Below are 26371 nucleotides of genomic sequence, written 5' to 3'. Positions count from 1 at the left end.
TACATGTCTGTCTTGTACACATGCACAGACACTCTCTCTCTCTCTCTCTCTCTCTCTCTCTCTCTCTCTCTCTCTCTCTCTCTCTCTCTCTCTCTCTGTCTGTCTCTCTCTCTCTCTCTCTCTCCTCTTCTCTCCTCCCTTCAGCCCCTGTCGACCCACCCTTCTCTCTGTTGTCTCTCTGTTGTCTCTGTCTAACAGAGCTATCACCTGCATCCTAAAGTCCAGCGACTGGTGTGGGATCCATTGGACTCCTCCCTATCGATCCATCGAGGCGACAGGGCTAAATACTCCTGCACGGGGAGGCAGGCAGTGAGAGATGGGGGGGAGGGGGTGGCGGGGGTGAGAGAGAGGGAAGTAGAGAGGGACGGAGGGGAAGGGGTGATGGATGCCTGCAGTAATAAGTCCTTTAAAAGCCACCACCCCCCCCCCTCCGCTCTCCCCCCTCCCTCCTGTGTGTACCCTGGAGTGCCTCAGACAGAGCCTGTCTGATAGCAGAGGATATTAGGCTTATTAAGGGTGTCTGGGCGACTGAGTGACTCACACAAACTGGCTCGTACAGTAAGGGGAAGAGAAAGCATATTGATTTGGCGCTATGTCCGCCCTTCCCTGAGCCCAGATCAAAGAATCCCAGAACGAGAGACTGAATGACTTGCTGGATGGCTGAATGGGAGTCTAACTTGCTATTTGGTTGACTGGCTGATTGGATGGTTGTCTGTCAGGCTGGTTGACTGGCTGGATGAATGGTTTACAGGCTCAGTGTTATGTCTTTAGCTTATCTTGGCTGGGTAAACTGTAAGCCCAGTCATACTGCTGATGTAAATATGCCAGGTCCTAAATTCAAGAGCATTAGACTTCAGCTAATACCACTGCAGCCATTCAGGCAGTTGGTGGTATCTGCCATAAAAGATGCCAAGATGAAAGAAAGACAAGATGAAAGACAGATAAATATAGGTTCAGAATCTTCCTTCTCCTTTCCTCTTCTCCCTCCTTTGCCAAACTGCTTCTCACTTCAGATGGTGTTGCCATGGTTACATGCCATAAACTGGCATGGTTTCTTGCCAGAGAGCGAGTTGACGCTGAGCTGATGGGGAATGTTCTAGAGCCATACCATAAGCTGACAAACACCAAATCAGAAGCACACAACAGTGTCTGTTACAGCTTACAGCTGGAAGACGCATGGCTATTTTGGCTTCTTTTACTGTTGGCCTGCCGAAAAGACTGGATAGCTGCCATAGAGCAATATAGCCTTGGCTGGATTTCTGCAGTGCTGATAAGGGGAGATGGCAGAGATGTGAGATAGAGGAAGAAGCCAGGCCCAGATCAGATCTGCTCCCCAGCCTTGGCATCCACCTGCTGGCCATGGTGACTGGAGGGTTCCTTCGCCTGGCTTGCTTGGGCTGCCCCAAAGTGGAAAACAGACGTAACAAGATCAACAAGGCTGGCAGTAGTTTTGTCTGTTAGCAAAACGGGATCAAAGGAGTAAAATAAATAGATAAATAAAATGTGTAGTATGTAGACGCGAAAATACAACTCAATACTTCCAATAGTCTTGGGTTTGCTCTGAGATGACTGGTTAAGGAGTGAGAAAGCATCTCTGACGGTCCATCTCCTGGCTCATCACCAACAGGGAAGTGTCTCATTTAGTTCAGCAGGGATCCAATTAGTCCAATTAAAGGTGGGTACATCACTTGGTTGGAACCAGTGTCTCCCACCTACACGGTCTTAATCATCCTCAGCAAGAAAGGTCATCATCGCGTCACTTCCTATGGACAGGAACTAACCTTATAAAAGTACAACATGTTCTATTCTGCTAATAGTTTCTACCCCTCAGGCTAATTTGACACAAGGTGTGGGTAGACCTTCCACCTAAAACTTTGTGTTACATTGCACATCATCTGAGCACAGTCCAGTCTAAGAGAAGATGAGAACAGTTAGGGCCTCATGTACTAACGCTTTTGCGTCCACTTCAGGCTTGTTTGTTTCGGAATTTGCACGTAAAAGCATGGTGAGGTATGTACAGACATGCCGCACTGAGGTAAAAGCGCACAAGGATCACACTTTTTGAGTTGAGTGAACACGAAATCGTTACGAGTTACAGATTAAACAGCCATGCAATATTACAGTTACTGGAAGAAATCAAAGATGACATCAAATCTTCGACTCAGCATTCACATTTCATTCCAACAGTTGTTAAACTCCTCACTACATTACAAATATTGGCATCACTATTTTGACTTTGGTGGTTGATCCATGATAGAAAGAGAGAAGGAGGCCCATTCAATTGCGTGGTTAAATGCTCACAATGTATGGTGTAGTGGGCGGAGAAAGGCGATGATTACCCGATGACCTGCAGGTTTCGTAAATACGACGTAAGGTGAAGTATCACAGTGTGCGCTTTCTGCGTATTGGCCATGACTCTACGTTTGCAATTGTACTACATGAGGCCCTTAGTGTCTCCCAGGGTCTGGGGGGGGGGGGGGGGGGTCTGTCCAAAGTGAGGAGACAAGAACAGTGGCAAAAAGGCAGCAGGAGGAAACAATGGAAGACAAGTCAAAATGAATTACATTTCAATAAATAATTCATGTTTCTTAAACTCATTTAACCCAACACTGTAGAGAATGCCATGCCATCCTGCATTCTGTAGATAACCAGATGGAAATACTCTACCTCAGCACATTCTCTGGAGTCCTTCAGCATATGCTGTCTCTGCATCCTGAGCCTAGAGCACAGAACAGTTGGTTTGTAAAGTGTACAAGATGGAGCACACGACTAGGCATAGTTCTAGGACACCACTGCCACACAGTTAGACAGTAATTACAGTTCGATATAGCTTTATAGGGATGTGCCTCCGTGCTTCTTTAGTGCTTGTTCGCCCGTTTCTGTGTCTGGGTCTGCCTGACTCTCTTCTCAGGAGCTGGGAACTCCTCCTGTGAATCCCTCCCTTGACTCAGCACATTTCAAACCTTCCACCTCAACCTTTTTATCTGTTTCTCCAGGGGGATCTAAACGAGCTAAATGTATTTTCAGTTAGCTAGGTGCTACTTCCAACCTAGCCCTGATTGTTACAGTGGCTTTTTTTGTTGTTCAACCTAACCCTGCTCTTCACTCAATGGGCCTGGCCATTGTGCCAAGTCCGGATAACAGATATTATTCTACGGTGGAAAATAAATTTAACATATAAACTGGATTCATGTGTTTGGTTGGATGAAATAACCGGATTTCTCTGGCCATGGTTATGGTAAAGCTCCTGTTTGGTTTTTTCGCGATATCCTTCCCTCTCTTATCTCTCTCTCTATTCCTGCCTCTGTCTTTCTCTCTGTTTCTATCTGTGACACACACACACAGAGAGGATCCTACATAGTGGTTAGAAGTGACGAACAGCAGATGTGGCATGGCATTGTTGGATGGTTAGACTGAAATACCTGAGTCATGTTTAGCCAAACTCCAGTTGATCCTGAACACTTGTGCTTTGGGCTTGTATTTATATGTTAGACGGCTATCTGACAGGGGACTGTTCTCAGCGGTGATGACAACCTCAAAAGTAACCCCCTCCAAAACCATCAAGCTCCTGAGGATCTTCAATGACCCTCTCTCACTGGGACTCTGAAATGGGCTACTCTGCTCTCCAGACCAAAACAGACAGGCCGGGACTTTCAATTCGGACTCAAAACCATGTGTTTGCCACTTTTCTTTTAATATAAAATCCCAGCACATACCCTCACAACTACACAGACCATCAGGGGTATTCATAGTCAGGTCTCATAAAGTATATTTTCACCAGTAGAGTGTGGGTCTCATTATAGCATTAAACAACGTTTGGGCCCGGAGAGACCACTACAGCATCCATGTGACAATTGTCTTACTAGGACTTCCTGGGAGCTCTGAGAGTAGAGTACTCTGGTTTCTAAATGCCACACAATAGACATTCTAAACACGAAAAACACACACACACACACGCTTTATTTAAACAGGTATTTGTGTGAAGTCAACACTATTTGTATTTATTTTTTACACCTGAGGCGGTGTGGGCATTGTAGCCATGTAGTCTTTGTTGTGCTTCTTGTCTTAACTTGTATGTGGTGTCCCTAGTCGGCTCTGAGAAAAGGAGAATAAATGAAAAGTGACAGGATGCACTTTGGGGTGAAGGTCAGGTCAGTAAGTCAGGTAAACAGATGTTTGTGTTTGGCTCCAGAGAAAGAAAGTGTGGAGGTGTGTGTGGAGGTGTGTGTGGAGGTGTGTGTGGAGGTGTGTGTGGAGATCTGTGCAAAAGGATCAGGCTTTGTGAAACTAAGTTCAGAAAATCCTACTTTAGTGAGAAAAGAGTGTGTGATGCTGTCTAACACTATAACCCCCCCCACACACACACACACACACACACACACACACACACACACACACACACCAATGGAAAGGGTTTTGACTTCTACACCCCTCCTGCACTCAGCTAAAAGACAACAGTTACCCTTTGTACTTTGTGCTAGTGAGTAACAGAATACATTACCTTCAGCGTCTTTGCAGAAGTGAGTGAAGGGATTTTATTGATGGGTATCATGGCTGTGTAAAAGGGGTACAGTGTGTGTGTCTGCATGCGTGTTCACCTGTGTATGTGTGTGCCCTTTAAGCAGTGTTTCATTAACGGTGATTAAGTGTGGTAGTAGATAGTGACCTGCAGCTGGTACAACAGCTAATCACACCATCCATTACTCTTCTCTTTGCTCTTTAATTATCCATTACCAGCCAATTGATCTGTCTGCTGAATCAATAGGAGAAAATGTGTTTCTCAGCCAAAGTTCATGGAGCTATTTACAGATACTGCAGTGATTATACACCTGACCACAAGACACTATGTGTGTCCCATCAAATACCCTGACTGAGAAGACGTATGGTTAAATGGAATATATTATGTTTTCCTTAACAATGTCTAAAAGCCAGAGTTGCAACTGGCTTTTCCTGTGCACCAATGCAAAGACAATAGATGCCCTTAGAATGACAGAAGTCCTCCCTATGTGTAAACATGACTGATGAACATAATGAACAGAGCTGAGAGGCAGGTAGACTTGGGCATTGTTATGGTGTTTCACCTGCTCCAGGTTATGGGTAGACTTTGTAGCCCTGCATAACTATCAACTCTTAACTGTGACCATGGTGACACCACGTCTTGCATTTGTATTCATCTTCGAGACGAGGACGTGCAAGGAACCAGACACATTCAGTGTCAACATCTCATTATGCTTCGCTGTTCCGCGCGACTGGGCTCTTTCCACATAAAGTGTTGCCCAGCCATTCTCTAAAATTGGGGTGAGGGGAAGGTGATGTGTATTATCATCCTCTCAGCCCTCTGTCGAAGAGTCTGCTCAAAACCCCAAACCCTGTTTCCTTCCTCCTCCCCCGAAGCTGTGTGTGAGTGTGTGTCTGTGCTTGTGCTCACCCGTGTGTGTCGTGTATTGTTCAGTTAAAGAATGACTGATGAATGAGGGGCCGGTAGGCCGGCACTGGGTCCTATTAACATTTGCGGTTTTGTCTCTATTCTGCGATTGGTCACCCTAATGCAAACTCTCACAATATGAAGGATCACATCAGCTCTCAATGGGTGAAATCAATGGCATGATTTAGCAGCTGCTGTTGGCCTGGTAACCTGACTATCTGTCCATTCAGCTGAATGCAGAGAAGCAGGTTCTAACTTACACCAATGTTATCCCTACATATGTCCACACCATTTATCCATGTCCAATCCATACGCACTAGCCCACAAATCTGCCCCTTATAGTAGCCCTGACTTTAAATTAAATATGATCATGCAAAACAGTGTTGGTCTATAGAACACCTTTATGTACTGTATGTATGTGAAGGTTTGACTTGGATCCAGCCATGGTTGTGTTCCACCAGTGTGACGCTGATATTGATTAAAGGACTCAATACTCCACTTCAGCTTCCGTCTCTAGCGGATCCATAGTTATTATGATTTTTGTTTGTGTGCCTCAGATCTGTGATAATATGCCATCGATCTGAAGCCGGTTATTTGACATACAGAGTTAGTTTGCTGTGCACAGGGTGGAGTACACCAAGTAAACAAACAAAGAAGAAACACACACAAAAACGGGTTATTATATTCGTTGTCATTTTAACCATGTTCTTTGTCCTCTCTCTCGTAGTTCAGCAGATGAGAAGTTTCGCTGGAATAATCAAGGTATGTTTTTCCCTGAACTACTCTGTCGACACTAAAAAGATCTACACTATTTTGTTTGCAGCTTCGGCTTGCAATGAAAGTATAGTAACACTGCTGGATGGCTAGCAGGCTGTGTAACAGTCATTGTTGTGTCGGGTCCTAGTGACTGGGTCTCCCTGTTTGTCTGTCAGAGGGGAGGATGGATGGAGGGGAGTGATTGAAAGGGTCAGGACGGAGTGAGAAGCAAACACACACTCGTCTTTTTCAAGTGTTGCACTCAGAGCGTTGCCTAAATCTCCAGACACAGCATAAAAACTGCAGTTTAAAATCAGATATTCTGATTGAAATGCTCTGGATTGAGGTCCCCTTATAGCTGGAGAACAATTAATTAGTTCTGAAATATCTTTGTAACAGAATCACTCTGTGAGTTAACGTGGTACATGCAGTTAATTACATAATGAAGCCTCTAATGAAGAGCTTTCTGTTCCCCGTGCAAAGCTTTAGTCCTCCCTGCTGGTATCGATGATAGATTAATGCTGATCTTAAATCTCTTGTGTAAGGCCTTATCCCCTTCCTTGGCAGTCTTTGGCTGGTCAGCCAGTGCTGGGGTTGATCAGGTGTTTTGTTAACTGGCACACTGACCAAACAAATTGAAAACAGTGCCCGAGAGACCTATTTCAGCTAGCTAATGATGTTTTTTATTTTTTATATAGCTAAGTCTTAATGTGGATAGCTACATACATCTATAGGTATCAATTTCCACATGGTCTTTTGACTGTCAGTGTCTGGTAGGTTTTCATGATCTGACTGTTTAAGTGTGTGTGACAGACAACAGCTTTGTGTTTAGCTTACTGTAATGTATCTTACCATATTACCATAGCTTAGCTTAGCATAGTCATCACCAACATAGTATTTACCAACATGGCTGATCATATTAGCTTAGTGTTAGTTAGTTAGTTAGTTAGTTAGTTAGTTAGTTAGTTAGTTAGTTCTGTTTAGCATAGATCACTGTTAAAGGTTTGTGTGTGTGTGTTCTGGTTAAAGATTGTGTGGTAACAAACTAGACTAATCTTGTTTCCCCTCTCAATGCGTCTTGTGCAGACGGTCAGAAGGACATAGAGGAGGAGCTAACGACAGGGTTGGAGCTGGTGGACTCCTGTATCCGCTCCCTCCAGGAATCTGGCATCCTCGACTCCCAGGAGTTCTCTACAGGCGACAGTAAGAACGCCCTTCGTCCTTTTGTTTTTACTAAAGCCAGGTTTGAGCCAGGTACATACCCTTAACCTGAGGAGTAAAGTTTTTTGTCCATACACACCAAAGAGACACGGTGATTTTAATCTAATCTATTGCAGATCCAGCCAAATAGCGCAATATTTTAAACAAAAAGAAAAGAAAACTACCAACTTTTAATGCAACTTAATTTATTTTTTTACTACTACAACATTTCGAGGCCGCATTATGTCTATCAAGATTTTAAATGTCAGGACAAATGTCAAGTTTTATCTCTACAATATCACCCGGATACAGACATATCGTTTGATAGGTCTTCCTCTGAAGTGTCAAGAAGAATGTCAATGCCTGAATGTTTCAATCAGCTCCTGAAGACTTTCCAGATGTCGAGCAGTCTCCTCTGTCTTCCTCCTCCACATGCACAAGCCGTTGTCTTCTTGATTCATGTCCCTCATGCCCCTTCTTTATTTGATCCTAGTGATGATATTCATTTCCTCCTAAAAGCCACCAGGAGAGTTCTACCTGTTAGGAAACATGCAGCATATGTCAGGGGTTTGAAATGTAAATGATATCTCACTGAGATGTCAGCGGGCCCTCTTTGAACACAAACGTAAGAGGAATGTAAGATTTCAAATCAGCAGCTACAAAAGCAATCACACTCACATTCAGTCTTCTGAAAAGACTTGCAGAGGTTTTGTGCAGGGATCTGGAGACTGTGCAAACAGCATGGTTTGTTGGTGTGTATGCGTGTGTGTGCATGTGTATGTGTGTGAAAGCCAACACGTGCCAATGCCTCTTGCTCCCCACTCCAGCGGTGTTCTATAAATACCCTCTTGATGAAACATTCAAATATGTTGATAGAAAATGCAGAGCACGCCTTAGATAAATAAAAGCATAAGTGAATGCATGAGGCACCTTGGGAGACCACCAGGCTAGCAGTGTCCCTTTGATGGACTACACACACTCACACACACACTCACACACACACAAACAAGCCTTTGCACCGACACGCCAACTAATGGTAGGAATGATCCACTACTACCACCACACACACACACACATACACACGCACATAGACACACTGATGGACAATTTAACGACACACATACCACAAATGTCCACTAAGAGGCCATAGCCATGGTGTCATTCTCTCTCCCGTCGGAGGGATTATGTATTTATGACCTACTCAGCTCTGTAAATGCCCTGATGTGTGGTGGAGGTGATCAGAGCAGCATCACTGGGAGGCTCCCTCACCGTGCTGGATCAGATCAGTGTCGTATGTTAAATAATACACAGTGACCAGAATCACACGGTCATGTTAAGAGCAGATCTTGTGTGTGTGTATGTGTGTGTGTGTGTGTGTGTGTGTGTGTGTGTGTGTGTGTGTGTGTGTGTGTGTGAATGTGTAGCCCACATTAGGCACATTTCTAACCATACTCTCCAGTATTAGATAACAATAGTTAAACTTCCAACCAGGTCCATGCTAGTAGTATGATTCAAGGCAGCCTGGAGCTAAATTAGGAGTCCTCCCTGGTCAGGCTAACATTGTTAAATACACTTATAAAACAGGTCAGCTGGAAACAGCTTCGACAGGTATTAAATATTATTTCAATGGCATCAGTGCTATGTAATAACACTCAATGAATGGATTCCCAAGGGTGAGACACCACAAGTATTTAGGCTGTGAGGTATTGAGGAGCTAGGTTTGGTAGAGAAAGGGCTTCCAGGGTTGTCTGGTTGTCGGGAATGACCAGTGTAAGACGGAAGGCCAGAGGGGTGTGGTTTCTAGTTTCCATTCAAGTTGGCCTCATTCTGCACCAGCAGAGCTCAGTGACTCCTCGTTCCCCCCCTATGAATTATGCATGCCCACACCATCAGAGATGCGAGAGATGGGAGAGAGAGAGAGAGAGGGAGACAGAGACGGAGAGAGAGAGAGAGACATAGAGAGAGAGAGAGAGAGAGAGAGAGAGAGAGAGATAGAGAGAGAGAGAGAGAGAGAGAGAGACAGGAGATTGAGTAAATAGTGGGTGAGGGAGAGTGAAAGGTACAAGAGGCAGAGTACAGTGCTTGAGTGGAAGGGTGGAAAGAGAGAGAAATATAGAGATGGAGAAAGAGAGAGAGAAAACACATGACGGAAAGATGTAGAGCGCAAGGGGGAGGGGCAGGAGTGAGTTAAAGTGACAGACAAGCACAAGGGACAAAATATGGTGAAGTAAATAACAAGGCCGTTTAAGAGGGTGTCCAGCTAGTCACGATTCATTTCAAAGTTGTTGTGTACTATTATACAATGTATTTATTAAATTGCATTGTCTCTTCTTTTATTCCACAAAGGACAAGGATTGCTATCCCAGAGTGCACTGCAGCTCAACAATCAGGATGGGGGACTTGGTTATTCTGCAGGTTACCACAGCAACCAGGGCCTAGCTCTTGGGGAGCAGGTCACACCCCGCAGTGGTCAGGTGGGCGGGGCCGTTCACAGCTACAACCAGGTGTGTTTACACACACACACACACACACTGACTCACCCTAACCAACACAACAATGACCGCAGCTCTAATGTCAGTGACTTGTATGAATTTGACTTTCGGCTCTCCTTGTCCCGTTACTTAGGTGACATCTAACCGGGCGGCGGCTCAGCTGGCAGCAGGCGACTCCCCCTCTCAGTCCCAGTCTCAAGACCCCTTCGCCCCCAGCCATGCCAGCGCATTCCACCTGCCCGACGGCCCGCCCCCTGGAGGCCCCGGCATGTACTACTCCTGCGCCACCCTGCCCGCCCAGCGTGTGAGCTCTCCCCTCTCCATGCAGGCTGTGGGCTCCCCCACCAAGCTCCAGAGGCTGGGCTCCTCTTCAGACATGCCCAGCTACGCAACCCTCCAGCGGGTCTCCTCCCCCAAGCAGTCCCCCAGTCGCCTGGCCAAGTCCTACAGCACCAGCTCCCCCATCAACAACCTGTCCGGTCTGGGGCCCTCCTCCTCCCCGGTCCACATGGGAGCCATGGCCGCGGGGTCATCCCCCCTCCACCACCTCAGCTCCACCGTGGGAAACTACGCCACCCTGTCGCCCACCAAGCGCATGCTGCACTCGGCTGCAGCCGACGGGTACAAGATCTCCCACGAGCTGTATGCCAACGCCACGTTGCAGAGGCCCGGCAGCCTGGCAGGTGGGGCTGCACGTAGAGACATGCTCGGTGAAACCATTCACATACTGATGTAGGGGTGTACATTGAATTCATCTGGCATCTGGATAGCTTGATTTGGATGCTTTCACATGTGGCCTTAAAACGACCAAAGTGAATTTGTAGGTGTATTTGACTGTTCCATGTGTTGATGTGTTGTGCCTCCCAGGTTCTAGGGGGTCCTACAGCAGCCAGCACAGTCACCTGGGCTCAGAACTACGCCCCCTGCAGTCCCCGGAGCACCACATCGACCCCATCTACGAGGACAGGGTTTACCAGAAACCCTCTCTCAGAGGCCTCAACCAGGGACAGGGTAGGTCTATCCCTGCCCTCTGCACTGGGCAATCCTGTTCAATATTCTAAGGGCTAAGTCCCCCTCTGCACTATGCACTGACTGAATGATAGGCAAGGGATGAGACTGAGAGAAACACCTGACACCTTTAAAAGCATTTCATAGTTTATCATTTAACTGTGGCCCCCAATAATCCTGTCGTTACTCTTCAAAAGAGGCAACCAATTTGAACACAAAAGGTATTTGCCACAAATAAACTGGAAATAAACATATATTGTGCAACTGAATGAAGCCATTGTGTGGAAGTTAATGGTGTTCCAACTGTCAGTGCCCTCGTCTATCTTGTCCAGATGGACATTTGAAAGTGGGCGTTCGTTGAGCAGGGTGTTTTTCTGTAAATATCACCACTAGGAAAAACTGTTAGGAAGAGCGTGAGCTTGTTTATCACCTTCTCACATCGTTTAGCTTATCTCCTTCTCCTCAGATCAGGTACAGTAGGTAAATCCCTTTAGGATCCCAACGGCAATTTGCTTCCTAGTCACGGTTCATTATATAATTTGATATCAAATGGAAATTAATTACAATGATGTGAAATGGAGGCCAACCATCGTGGTCAAATGATCCAAACTGTTCCGGTTTCCAGCTTTCTTAACAAGGAGATATGTTTTCTATTGTCGTGACAGTGTCTGGTTAAACTACAAACACATTATAATAGTACGCACTTCCACTTAATAATACCCTCTGTAATGATGCATAGTATCATTATCTCCTCTGTTTGACTGCTTGTTCTTACTTTGACTTTGCTTTCACCCCCTTTCTTTCCTCACCTCTTATACTCTCTGCTGTTGCTTGTGTTGGTGGTCATGGTCATGGTGTGGGTGTGGCTGTTCTCTCTCACTCGACGTGCGTGCACATCTGTGCTTCCTTGGGACTGCGTCGCATGTGTGCGTGTGTGTGTGTGCTCACTCATTCCTCCCCCCCGCTTAGACCCGGTGAACCAGTTTTGTGAAGATATCCTGAACTTTCTGCTCTGTCCCTACTTTCCTGTTCCTGCCATAGCCCCGTCCTCCCCCGGTGTTGACTCCATACCCTTGCAGCGCACAGGAAGTCAGAACGCCACAGGGACCTATCAGAGGGCCAGCTTTGCCACCGGCGCCGGCGACTATGGCAACCCCTACCGCACGCTCCAGTTCTGTCCCTCCACCGAGTCCCCCTACAGCAAGTCAGGCCCCGCCCTTCCCCCGGAGGCTGCCCTCGCTCGCTCCCCGTCTGTGGACAGCATCCAGAAGGACCCCAGGTCAGTCGCCACGCTAACCCCTCCCCCTCACTAACCCCTCCCCCTCGCTAACCCCTCCCCCTCGCTAACCCCTCCCCCTCGCTAACCCCTCCCCCTCTCTAACCCCTCCCCCTCACTAACCCCTGCCCTTCAAACCTGGGTCCAATACCATACGTTCACCTACCAGGCGTGCACTTGATTTATGGCACCCAGCACACTGACACTAATGAAACAGTCTCATGCTGCAGGCATCTCAGCTTTGACATAAATCAAGTGAGCCAAATGTATTTGACCCAGGTATGCCACCCTCACTCTACTCTACCTCTCAGCCAGGACACAGACGCCCTGTTTCAAACCCCTCAGCCCCTCAGCCCCATTGCCCTACCGGCCACACCCCCATTCTACCATATGCACTTCAGACTAAGTTTGACAGCATTCGGACAGCCTTCCAACCAACCAACCACAGGCCATGTTGGACCAATTGTGGAGGTTGTGCCTCACTGCTTATAGCTGTCATATGCCCAGTGATGTCAACCAGTGAGCAGGGGGTATGGGGTAAAGGGTCAGTTGGGACAGGGTATTGAGTGTCTGTGTACCAAGCTTGACTGAGAGGCTTGAGAACTTTGGCACTGACTGCTACTTAGAGAATGATACAGTGTATTTGAAGGACACAGGAAGCTTGTCCTAAACCTCACCTCCCCTCACCTTGGGCTCTTTAAACATGTACATGCTGTATGTGTGTGTCCGTGTGTGTGTGTTTGTGTGTGTGCTTGTGTGTGCGTGTGCATCTGTCCATCTCACGGACAGACTACAGCAAACAATGATAGCCCAGGCTTCTCATTGACACTGTGGATTGTGTGAGGGGCAAGTGCTTACAGACATTGAAGATAGGACATTGAAATGAATTTAATTTTATATCACTACTGTTTTTCTGTTTAAGGGGGGAATCTAGGAATTGTTATGCATTCTCTCCAAATGTCAATTTTGCCTTTACATTCATTCACCATTGTTTGTCTTTCTGTTTGTTTCTCCCTCCCTTTCTTTTCCCCACATTGCACTGTATCTACTCTAGCCCTCGTGTTGACTTTTACAAGCATCATTTGCCGTTTGCACTCTTATCAGTGGATTGACTTGTAATGCATTGCATTTGCTGGCTGCAACCAACTCATACACAGTCAATGATCTCAGCTCCGTTTCTATTGATCATATTCATATTCAGTTAAAGGGTGGGTCTCGCCAAAACAACCAAACCTGGTGTCATTATGTCACGCTGATACTGGTCACTGGATCCTGTGATGCTAGAATTAACACCAATGTTTGTTTTTTTACGCCATCGCTTCTGCCTTGGTGTAAGGTATGGCGTTTGCAAGTTAGCAATATTGCAATGTGCTATGTTGGGTTTATCTAGATTCAGATCAATATGTTGGAAGTACCATATCACTATATGACACCTTGAAATAGCCCTATATTCAATACACCTAAAAGTTACTCAACTTAAATACGTATTTGAAAAGAGTACTTTAATGACTTAACACTACTCACCAACCTTTTAGGTCTCATTCGTACCCAACGTTATTTGAATCCAACCATGACAGTGTTTTAGTAAGACCCCTTTTTAACATACACCTCCACCTCAAACCAGTCACCTAGTGCATGTTCTGAACCCAGTGTGAGTATGCAATAACAAGTGTTAAGAAAGACAACAGTCCAGTGAGTATTCTTCCTAATCCTTCTTGTCAAGCTCCTTTTGTGCGAGACACCGATACCTTTTTTTTGTTTCTTTCTGCCTGTCTCTCGGTAGGTACGACCCTGAATTCCTTGTGTGGAATCAAAATCAAGCCGAGCAAAGAATGACAAAGTAATCCAACATTTATTTATATTCTATACCTCTCATTCACCAAATCTGTCCTTCATGTTTATATTCTGCAGACAACATGTCCTAATGCAGGTGGCCTAGATGTAGTCTCAATATGTATTCCATGACATTGTCTTCTGATTTACATTGACACTAAGCACCTGTTGGATGTATTGGAAACACAGTAGGGATAAATTGTATTGAACATACTGGCCTTACTCGTGTCCTAGAGGTAATTCATTCAAATATCACTTGAGGTTTTCCAGAAAGTGCATATAATTGAACATTATATACTGTATCTAGCAGCTGATGAACTATGTATTTCTCGTCAAGATCCATTTCAGTGAGTTTAGCCTTGCAGTTCTCCCCTCTAATTTTTGAAGGTCAATATTTTAGGGGGTGTAAAGGGGGGGGGGGGGCGGATACACTGCAGATACTTGTGCAAGTCGGATGACTGAATTAGAGATCCATTATCCAAAGGTTACCCATTTTTCTTCTCTCATTCTGTTTGTCCTCTCATCCCTTCATCACCTCATCACCTGTTTCTGTCACCATGGTTTCTAAGTGTGCTTCGTTGTGATGGTTTCCTTCTGGGAGTTTCATCCGAACACTGACACTAACTGAAGGGGAAGGTCTGCAATCATTCCCTATTTGTAATGATCTGTTTCTTGGAAGTTGCTGACAAATACATTTACAGCTGACCATTGTGTAGACATGTATATGTTTTACTGTCTATTTGGGTGTATGTGTGAATGTGTGTGTATGTGTGTGTGTGCCGCAGAGGTCAGTAATGACTGACACACTGTGACCTTTATATCATCTCCAACAGGACTGCTGGGTCTGTGTGCCATGATCCTGTTCACCCTAGATTGTATGAGGGCCTACAGCAGACCACAGCTTGCACACAGTCACACACACCCTCCCACACCATACTGTGTCATGCATACTATCATTCCAGGTTCTCTATCCGTTGTTGTACACGTTGCCAAAACACAATGCATAGACAGAGCCAAACATTCAGATCACTTCAGGCTAACCCTGGTTGATAACCACAGGTCAGACTGGGTGACATATTGCCCTGGTGACCTTTGTGATAGACTGTAGCTTTATCTTTTCTACATGGAAGTGACCATCATGTGTCATCTACAGCGTGAGTATGCAGCTGCTCTGACAGATGCAACGCAGGGACCATCATCGAGCTTCATTTTTTTAAATCAAACCTGGAATATGTGTGTGTGCCCTTGTTTGTTTGCAAGCATGAGATGAAGAGACATGTTTTGCCATGCACGTATTTAACCTCTGAACCAACTCTAGTGCTTTCAAAAGCTTACTGTAGAGAGCTTAATGGTGTGTGTGTGTTGGTGTTGTTTTATTGTTCAACAAGGACTCAGAGCTGAAAGCACAGAGGGCAGAGAGGCGACTTGCTCATTACTGTGTTTGTTTAGTAAACAGATGCTACACATGACTGGGCTAGAGAAGGAGAGGGACAGAGAGAAAGAACAAGAAAGAGACGAGCGAGTGAGAGAGAAAGAACAAGAAAGAGAGAGTGAAAGAGAGAGATAAAGAACGAGAAAGAGAGAGTGATAGAGAGAGAGGTAAAGACCAAAAAAGAGTGATGAGATAGAGAGATAAAGACAGGAAGGCAGAGCAGACGAGAGCAAGGCAAGGGTAATGACATTGCATGTGGCTGTTGCTTTTTTTTGTATTTCTCTTTATTTACAACCACACACACACACACACACCTCTTGGAAACCTTGAAGTGTGCTCTCCAAATAACACATAGCCAATGACAGATGCAGACAGATCTCAATTAATGAGAGCTGTCCTTGAGTGTTGAATGTTTGTAGCAACCATCTCTGTGGACTGTTAGTCAGGCGGATATCAGACTTGGTTATTCCAGATGGCTTAGTTTAATCTGATTAATACTGACATTAGGTGTTAGTTGTGGCAAATCAAATGGATGGCTGTCCCTCTCTGGTTGTTTGACTGAGAACTTGAATGAGTCACAATAGTATAGTCAGTGCACTCCTCCATCATAAGCCTTAGTCACATATCCCCTCCAGACATACAGACAGACAGACAGACAGGCAGGCAGGGATGCAGGCTGGCTGATAGACAGGCAGGCAGACAGACAGGCAGGCAGGCAGGGATGCAGGCTGGCTGATAGACAGGCAGGCAGACAGACAGGCAGGCAGGGATGCAGGCTGGCTGATAGACAGGCAGACAGACAGACAGGCAGGCAGGGATGCAGGCTGGCTGATAGACAGGCAGGCAGACAGGCAGGCAGGCAGACAGACAGGCAGGCAGGGATGCAGGCTGGCTGATAGACAGGCAGACAGACAGGCAGGCAGGCAGGGATGCAGGCTGGCTGATAGACAGGCAGGCAGGCAGGGATGCAGGCTGGCTGATAGACAGGCAGGCAGACAAACAGACATCAAAAACACCAGCCTAAAGAAAGTGTGTTTTAGAGGTGCGAAAGACGCATGTTAGAATCAAGTCAGTATTCCTTCATTGTGGAGGCAAGGTGTTGGTCTGCGTGAAGCATGGTGGTCTGTGTCCCAGTGCAGATGTTGCCAGCTATGTGGTGGGGAGATAAGTTCACCTGGCTGCTTCTAGACAAAGGAGACGAGACATCTAAGACTCAGGAGTTAGTCTCAATTCACTGACTCGCCAAATGTTACATTACTTTCTGCTCAGGGATTTTGTGCCCCTCCTCCTCACTCACAAAAATGCACAACTAGACACTACCTTTCCCTCCGCAACACAAATACACACACACACACACACAGAGAAAGATATATCCATCCAGGCAGGGAGGCTGAGAGTGAAGACAAGTGACTGGTGCTGGTGATGAAGAGAGAGCTGCCATTTTAGTGCTCAGGAGAAGAGAGACTTTGAAAGGCCAGATTAGCAAAGCCCGGAGGAAGACTGTATAGTATAGGGACACTTCAGCAGCCAGTCTAGCATGTTATTGACACACGAGTGTGAAGGGAGGAGAGAGCAGGAAGCAAGGAAGGGGGGCGGAGGGATGGAAGAATGAGCAGGGAGGGTATGAGGGGGATGGAAGAGAGGGCAAAGGGACGGATGCTGGGAGAGAGAGTGAAGGCAGGGAAATGAACAGGCAGGGCGAAGGGCAGAGCAGAGATAAAAAGGAGGACAGGAATAGAGAGCAGGGTAGTGGAAGTGGGATACGAGAGACCTGAAGAGAAGAAGGCAGATATGGCAGAGGAAGGGACAGAGAGTAGAGGGAGGTAGAGGGAGGGAGGGAGGTAGAGGGAGGGGTAGAGAAAGGGCTCCTTGTCTTGGTTGTGTGAATCAGCAGATTCTTTGATTGGTCTCTCATTCTCTTCCTGAAAGGAAGCTCATTGCTACAAATCACCTCATTTAGACTGCTCTCCTCCTCCCCTCTCCTCCCTTTTCCTCTTCTATCGCCCCCTCTTCTCCTCTCTCCTCCGCTCCACTCCGCATATCTCCTCCCCCGTTCTCTCATGTATCCTCCTCCCCTTTCCTCTTCCCTCCTATTGATACTAAAGACCTTTAAAGGTACATCATCAGAGAGAGATAGAGAGAGGAATCATGGGACATAGAGACCCACAGAGAATGATCTCCTCCTTTCAAGGTTGTGCTGGTATGATACGTGGAATGTTGCAGAAGGAGAAGAAGAGATGGCGTGTGGAGAGGGAAAGAGAAAACAGTGACATCATCATGGTCGGCCTCCCAGTCCCAGTCCCGGTGGCTAGGGGTGAATAATGTCTCTCATGGTGATTCTGTAATGAAGGAAAGAAATGGCTAGCACAGGGCCCTGAGGTCTGTGTGTGTGTGTGTTTGCGTGTGAGTGCAAGCGTGTGTGTGTAATTGTGTGTGCGTGTCCGGCTTTTTGTTAGACCGCTGAATCTTTTAGGGTTGGTGACTCTCAGTCCCACCGCGCTCTTCCACATGCCCTGTAAAGGGACAGTGAGCCTGAGGAACACAGCCCAACGTCAGGAATATACAACACGGCAGTCTATGAGGACTGTTTTCATGACTACACACATCCGCAGGATGTCTATGTATCCTTGCACTGTAGACAGTTTATGAGGGAACTCTCCAAATGAAGTGTCCGCCAACGTTGTTGGCTGGTTTTCGAGCTATGTACCCAAAGTAGGAAAGTCACAGGACTCAGAGGAACACTCAAACTTTGGATTAACTGTAGGGGACAAAAAAAAAGCTTTACAGTCATCCACGAGAAAATAACCTTTTTGAAAAGCTGCTTTTTTTTTTACATCCCCCCCCATGTCAAAACATTCCCCCTCCCCATTGGTTGATTTCAAATAATTTGCAGCTCCCATTGGTCATTTTCCGATCCGTTCTAATCCGGCCCCCTCTGTGTTCCTTTGATGCCAGTGCTGCACACACAGAATGAGATCTGACGGCTGCACCCCAGTCAGCTCCCATAACTCAACAATGCCCTGCCCTGGCGCCTAGTGCCAGCCAGCCCCAAGTAGCGATGGAGCATGCTCGCTTGCTGCAGTGCGGTTCAGCTGTGGATGGAGGAGGGTGATAGGCGACCTGGCTTGGGCCCAGCCCGGGGACGGGCAGAGCGAGGACTGGAGGATTGTCTTCCCAGTGATGTGAAGGAGGCATGCAGCCCCCTGTGGTGTGCTAGGGAGGACCTCAACTGGGTGATAATAGAAGTGAAAGGGGCGACCTCCCAGTCACACTCACAGCTGGCGTCTCTGCCTTCTGGTGAATATGGAGGGAGGATTGGAAAGGATGAAGGGGAACCGGAGAGTAGGAGAGATAGAGAGGGGTGGAGACGAGGGAGAGAAGAGAAGAGGGGCAGAGGAGAGGGAGAGGAGGGGTTGACTGAGGAGAGGGAAGGGGAGAGCCTCAACGCTTCACTGACCTTCCTGAGAGTTTGCTCCTCTCTATAATGGGCGTAGTGTGGTCGAGTCCTCTTGACAAGTGTGTGTGTGTATGAACGCGCGTGTGTACGTTCTTGTGGGCGTGTGCGTGCATGCCTGCGTGTGGACATGTGTGTATGTGTTTGTGTGTGTATGTGCTTGCCTGTGCGGACGCGTGTGCGTGCGTGTGAGTGTGTGTGTGTTGTCGTTCCCGAGATGTAGCTGGTCCCGAGGCTCCTCTTCCCGTCGGACTGTGTTCATCATCTCTGCAGCTGCCAAGATGTGCACAACAGCATCAACTGTTCTAGCTACACTGCCGTTCACACACACACACACACGCGCGCACACGTACGTACGTACACACAACCTCCCCCTAATCTCGCACAGTCTCTCTGTTCTTACCAACACTCTCACATCGAACTCACTGCTTCCCCCACAATGCACACACTAACCAACCCAAACACACACAGACACATAGATCTAACCCTACTTCCTCTCTGTTCTCCGCAACACACACCCTCACACACATACACACACATCTTAAGTAATCTGATAGCTCAGTAGAACTCGTTAGTCTGATGGATCCTGCGTCCCTGAGAGACTCTGTGACATGTCACGTTAGCTAGAACTGGGCATGCGGGACGTCGCGTCAGTGCGGTTAAATGGGGCACGGGTGTGTGTGTGTTTGTGTGTGTGAGTGCGTGTGTGCTTGTATGGGTGAATGTGTGTCTGTGATGGTTTGAGGTTTGGCAGGTGCTGATGTGGGAAGGTGCTGATTTGATCTGTTGAGGTTTTCACACGGGAGTCTCACTGCCTTTGCCTGTGTGAGCGTGGTGTGTGTGTGTGTGTGTGTGAGCATGGTGTGTGTCAGTGTGTGTGTAAGAGGACAGAGCAGGAATAGGACTGGGTTACTGTCATCCTAAGGCCTGACAGGTGAACACTCCAACACCAGAGACAACATGATCAGAAGATCTCGCACCATCTTGTCAGGACACAAACCCCAGTTCTTCATTCAGGATATTTTAAACAGAACACATGGCCCAAGTTCTCATCTCATTACAAAGTTGTTGGCAGGAACACACAGTATCCTGCCAAGCGTATCATGTTTGCTATAAATGTAGCGCATTCACGCTTTACACACACACCTTCTGACTTTGTTCATCCCCCATGCTCCTGTTTAGACTGTGATGATGTAGGCCACGTGTGTGTGGGGGGGGGGGGGGTGCACAAGTGGAACACAGGGCACGGACAAGAACAGTGTTCAACACGCTAATCTTCTGTGTATCTGTGTGCGTTTGGTGTGTGTGTGTGTGCACGTACGTCTGTGCTTGCACACATGTGTATGTGTGCGTGTGTGTGTTCTGTTTGTTTGGGTGTTGCCCCTGTAGGGAGTTTGGCTGGCGGGACCCAGAGCTGCCGGAGGTGATCCAGATGCTGCAGCACCAGTTCCCCTCGGTCCAGTCCAACGCTGCGGCCTACCTGCAGCACCTCTGCTTTGGAGACAACAAGATCAAGTCTGAGGTAGGGTGTGTGTGTGTGTAGGTGTGTGTGTAGGTGTATGTGTAGGTGTGTGTGTAGGTGTGTGTGTGTGAGTCTGAGGTAGGGTGTGTGTGTAGGTGTGTGTGTACATTTAGTCATTTTTAGCAGACGCTCTTATCCAGAGCGACTTACAGTAAGTACAGGGACATTCCCCCCGAGGCATGTAGGGTGAAGTGCCTTGCCCAAGGACACAACGTAATTTTGCACGGCCGGGAATCGAACCAGCGACCTTCGCGTGTAGGTGTGTGTGTGTGAGTGTGTGAGTCTGAGGTAGGGTGTGTGTGTAGGTGTGTGTGTCTGTCTGCTGTGCCAGGGCATCTCATCAAATATACAGTCAGTCACTCATTACTGTGGTAGTAGACTCTAACAGCCTGCCCCCAACCACACAGACACACACACAGACACACACAGACACACACACAGACACACACAGACACACACAGACACACACAGACACACACATACACACACAGACACACACAGACACACACAGACACACACACAGACAGAGAAACAGACAGACAGACAGGCAGACACACGTGACTGTAGAGTGATCAGAAGGAACGGAACTAACACAAGAGTGCCTATTAATAGAGTATAAGTGATGAAGGGTTATGGAAAAGAGAATGATTGAACACACACACAGAAACTCACACAAGCATAAGCTTATGTAACAGAGGTGGTATGATGAATCATGCTCACATGAGGATGTATAATCTAGGCTAGGAATGGGATTAGCCATGTGAAGTCACCCAGAGTAAGTTATTCTATACATGAAGCACATTCATGTTACTGTAAGTAGGAAAGCATGTACTGTATACAGCACAAATGTCTGTTTGTTGGAATCTGGATGCTTTATCTAGAAGATACTTGTTTACATCCTGACTGGGAAGACTCAACTAAACTGATCCAAGAACATGTAGACTGATCTAAAACAACATACATTAAACATAGCTCCTGGCTATGATAGGGTGTACCTTTGCGCGATGAATGACCTACTTAGCCATATAGTATGAGGATAAATGACAACAGGATAAATATTAACTTCAGGCTAATTGGTTCGTCTTTGATTGGTCAGATCCGGAGACAAGGCGGGATCCAGCTGCTGGTGGACCTACTGGATCACCGGATGACGGATGTTCACCGCAGCGCGTGTGGAGCACTGAGGAACCTGGTTTACGGCAAAGCCAACGACGACAACAAGATCGCCCTGAAGAACTGCGGGGGGATCCCAGCCCTGGTGCGTCTCCTCAGGAAGACCACCGACGTGGAGATACGAGAGCTGCTCACAGGTACCTGCTCTGCTCATCCTTGGCCAATCACGTGGCCAGTAACAAACATGGCCCTTCTGCTGTCCAATTATGTGCAGCTGCTGATCAGAAACACACCAAACCCACCGTCCAATCACATGCCGGGTCACAGTTATTTAATCACCTGTCTTGTAAATAATGAGGAACATTCTCACTTAGGATTTAAAATAGGACAAATGGACCTGACTGCCTTTCAGCACAGCCAGCAGGCTTATTGATAAATCATGTTTTAATGCCTTTATATATTTATTTCCTTGTACGGTTGGGTTGGGTTTTAAGCTGAAAATGCGTAGGACATGAACGGTTTGCACCGGTACTGTCTTAAAGAAGATTACCATATAAATTAGAATGCAATTCAAAGGACGAAGCACATATTCCCTCCTGTCACAAATTAATCAGCTGCTAGAAAGACCCGCCAGACCCACGGGTACTCCTCCCCTTCTCCTCTCCTCTTCTCTCTTCTCTTCTCTTCTCCTCTCCTCATCTTCTCCTCTCCTCGCCTAACCTCTCCTTTTCTCTCCTCTCCTCTCCGCTGGTCAGAGGGATTAAGTGGGAAGGTGGCCTCTGTAGATCACATCAGAGACAGCCAAAACAAATTTACTTTATCTTTAGCACTGCTCCAGTTCACCCCTTCATACTCTCTTTTTAATTATTTTTTAAATCTCTGTCTCTCTCTCTCTCTGTCACTCTCTTGCTCTCTCACTCTCTCCCTCTTTTGCTCCCGCTGGTCTGGAGCTGAAGTCATTATTTAGTGGGATACTGCCCACAACCCCACAGCTCCAAGACCAAGCTGCAGTATAGCAGACAGATCCAATCTCTTCCCCATTCCTCTCTCCCCCCCCCCCCCCCCCTCTCTCTCTCTCTCTCTCTCTCTCTCTCTCTCTCTCTCTCTCTCTCTCTCTCTCTCTCTCTCTCTCTTCCTCTCTGTTTCTCTCTTTTGCTCAGCTCTCTCTCTGTCTGATGATGTAAAGCTCAGGCAATTAACCACTTTCATCTGTCAAATGAAAGGCTTATCCCTCTGTCTCTCACCATGGAAATGTGGCATTTTAGGCATCTGGAGATATCTATTATGTCCCCGCCCCGCCAGCGCAGCTGTAGGCATGGCCTTTCATTTGTGGCAACACGGCAACGCCGCGGCAACGTTGCGCCCTCTGCCCGCGCAAAGTGATGCTCCCTTGCAAGATTACTGTCTCCGCTAATTGCCGACGCGTAGCTAGTCATTTCGATGCACGGACCACCAGGCAAAACAAGGCATCTGATAAGAGTGAAGCAGATCCACTGAGTGTAATTACACCGGTGTTGTTCAGCCAAGGGTGAATGGAGCTGAAGAATGACGGGCCGCTTGGCTGTAATTGCCTTCATAAAGGAGGTGTGGTGGGGTGGGGTTGGGGGGGCACGGGGTGGGGTGGGGTGGGGGTGGGGGTGGGGAGTGAAGGTCAGCTAGAATTATGATGTGTCGGGTTGGCCGCCAAGGTTATCACAATCAGGATTGAGCGTGTGTGTGTGTGTGTGTGTGTGTGTGTGTGTGTGTGGCCTCTTGACAAATCATAGTGTTTTGTGATGAGGAGCGTTGTGAAGGACCCTCCCACCCCGAGTGCTGTGTGTGTCCGACGCTCGCTAATCTCTGTGTGGAGTCGACCTTTGGTTAACAGCTGCATTTGCGACCGTGTAAACACATCAAAAACACAACGAACGCTTTTAGCCATGGCAGACTGGAAGTAATCGCCTCTGGCACGTAAGGAGGACTTGAGGAGGATACTCCCCAGATCCGGCGCTTATTGGAGGTTCTAGAGGTTCAGGCCATAGGGAAGCAAGGCATGCCCTTACATGCTAAGTCCCTCTTCTAGTTTGGAGGAAAATGGGAGCAGAGTAGAAACAAAGAGTTGAGGAGAGGAGATGCCAGCTGTATCTTTCCCTCTGTGTGTGTTGTTCCTTCTCCATGCAGAAACCGGTTGCTGAAGGGAGGGATATAATTGGTAGGCGAGAGAAAAGTCCCTCCATTTTCGAGGTTGGCTGGTTGCACATTAAATTATAGAGAAAGATCACAATCTTGGGAGCCTTGGGTGCAGGCTGCAGTTTATTGCACAGTCATGACTGCCCCTCACAAATCTGCACCAGGGGGAGAAATATGCTTGCTTTGGTGAGCAGATGCACATACGAGCCTCATTAAACATTTACAGAAGCTACCATCTCTACATTTGAGGTCTTGTTGCGTTCCAAAAGTGAGTGGAGCAGCTAAAATGGACGTGCATTCCGTTATTGACTTTCATATGTTTTTATTGATTGTACGTCATTGTGTGTATGTACGCCTGCGTGTGTGTGTGTGTGTGCGAACAAGGCGTGTTGTGGAACCTGTCATCGTGCGACGCCCTGAAGATGCCCATCATCCAGGACGCCCTGGCGGTCCTGACCAACGCCGTCATCATCCCCCACTCGGGTTGGGACACGTCGCCCCACCAGGAGGACCGCAAGCTGCACCTGCACTCCTCCCAGGTGCTCCGCAACGCCACCGGCTGCCTCAGGTCAGTACGGGTCGCCCCCACGCGGCCCTGCAACAGGTCAAAGGTCAAACACACACCGTGGACCTGTCAGTACGGGTCGCCTTGTTTCATTGAATCCCCGTTTGCTGTCGCCATAGCAGCAGCTATTGTCTCTGCAGTCCTACGTGGATCTCATGCAGAGGACATGTTAATGGCACGGTGACAGCGTTTGACCCGGATCTGCTCCTGTAGAGGTCAAACTTCAGCTAGATGGTCACAACAGAGGTCAGAGGTCATGGCAGGTCATGTACAGTCTGCATTTCAGACAGGTAGAAGGTTGTGGTGTAGCTGTGGAGACCACTGAGGTCGGCCCTATCTTTAAGCCTCCGTACTATCCAGGCTGGCTTTGCAAGCATTCCAACTTACAGTGTGTATGTGTCTGGCACATAGTCCTCCAAAACAAATGTGTATAAGTCTATATCAGCTACAACAATGAAAGAATGCTTTCAATGCAGTGGTTTGAGAAATCTATCCAGGGTCAAAATCCTCAGCTTCTCTTCCTGCTAACTGCAACACATTTATATTCTACTTGGTCTCTGTACTTGGTTGTACATTTTCAATAGATGAATGGAATATTGATTAATACCGGTCTGTGATACAGCAGAAAATGAACGTTGCCAGGGCTGGACTGGCCAAGCAAGCATTATCCCTCATGATCATCTTGATGTCTGTGTCTGGATGCAACTCATAGTGTCCATTCAGCAAACTGGAGGAAGGAGAGAGAGAGAGAGAGAGAGAGAGAGAGAGAGAGAGAGAGAGAGAGAGAGAGAGAGAGAGAGAGAGAGAGAGAGAGGAGAGAGAGAGAGAGAGAGAGAGAGAGAGAGAGAGAGAGAGAGAGAGAGAGAGAGAGAGAGAGAGAGAGAGAGAGAGAGAGAGAGAGAGAGAGAGAGAGAGAGAGAGAGAGAGAGAGGGTTTGGGGGGGAGAGAGAGAGAGAGAGAGAGAGAGAGAGAGAGAGAGATGGGGTCTGGGGCTTTGGGGAAACCCTGGCAGTACTTTTCACACACTGTGCACCCAGGATGTTTATAGCTCAGTTATCTGGACTGTCCCTCTGTTGAACAGAACCACAGTTTTACTGCAGCTCATGCCAGGGTTATAAATGTAAGCCCCAGTGTCGGTGAATCATCTGTCTCTCTTTGGGCGTTGGTCTGGTAATACTGAATGGCAACAAAGTGTGAGTTTAAAAGTTCTCGCTAATGCTATGCAGACACAACTACATACACACCGTCACACATACATACATACACACTCAGACAGGGCGTGTTATGTATCTTACCTTGTCAAAGTGATGTGATGAACACAAACAGAAAGCCAGGGCATTGTGACATGGCCTAACCGCATTGGCTTACAAGATGCATACCCATTCTCACAGGACCAATCATCAGTGCTGCAGCGTTCTGTGTCTTGTTGGCTTGCTGAGAGTGAGTAGGTGGTATATTAATGGTGTAATGATGTGCTGAGTCATGTTAGTTGCCGGTAGTGAGGAATGCTTGTGAGTCCCTTAGCCCAGCGAGCTAATCCTGGAGAGTCACGGCCCGTTAATGAGCACTGGGGCTCCTAGCGATCGAGGCACAGCAAAACTCCGGATGGCTCCCACATGCTCGTGTCACCCCCCACCCCTCTTGTCGCCACGGGAGATGGGCTGCCGCGCCACTGCCGGTTGTCGCCGGTTGTCACGGCAGCAGCTGACAGGAAACGCGGCGTGCTGATTGGCGCTCTCGGCTGGATATCTGCTTGGGATCATCTGGCTACAGACAGCGAGCATGTCTGTTTGTCTGTACAACCACACTGAGTCTGTCACGCACCACAAAGCCTTGTGGAGAATGTGTTATCTCTTGTCTGACTGGTCTGTACAGTATTTTAGATATCTTGATATAATAGAGGTATACAGTAGTGGTGCTGGATATATGTCTTACCGACAGCACTGAAGCATTTCCGTTAATGTGAGTGTGTTTGGACAGCTACTGAACCTGTGTGGTGGAGGGATGGAAATATGGCCAGGTTGTCTTTGCCCAGAGGTCATCTCTGCTGTGTTACTGAAGGTTGTCTTTGCCCAGAGGTCATCTCTGCTGTGTTACTGAAGGTTGTCTTTGCCCAGAGGTCATCT

The 26371-nt window shown here is 47.4% G+C and overlaps 1 protein-coding gene across 1 annotated transcript in view; it reads left to right on the top strand.

Annotated features, from left to right (window-relative positions):
* ctnnd2b (catenin (cadherin-associated protein), delta 2b) overlaps positions 1 to 26371 on the top strand; it is a 58627-nt gene that overhangs the window by 24271 nt on the left and 7985 nt on the right. Inside the window, 10 exon segments of the mRNA XM_047028258.1 lie at positions 6153 to 6187; positions 7268 to 7384; positions 9728 to 9885; positions 10007 to 10556; positions 10741 to 10884; positions 11923 to 12160; positions 13941 to 13997; positions 20266 to 20398; positions 21495 to 21708; positions 24065 to 24248. Coding sequence (XP_046884214.1) covers positions 6153 to 6187; positions 7268 to 7384; positions 9728 to 9885; positions 10007 to 10556; positions 10741 to 10884; positions 11923 to 12160; positions 13941 to 13997; positions 20266 to 20398; positions 21495 to 21708; positions 24065 to 24248 — 1830 coding nt within the window.

Source organism: Hypomesus transpacificus, chromosome 10 (assembly GCF_021917145.1).
Source record: "Hypomesus transpacificus isolate Combined female chromosome 10, fHypTra1, whole genome shotgun sequence".
In the NCBI taxonomy this organism is placed as follows: Eukaryota; Metazoa; Chordata; class Actinopteri; order Osmeriformes; family Osmeridae; genus Hypomesus; species Hypomesus transpacificus.
The sequence above is the reverse complement of the archived record's forward strand: the minus strand, read 5'-3'. Positions and strand labels throughout refer to the sequence as shown.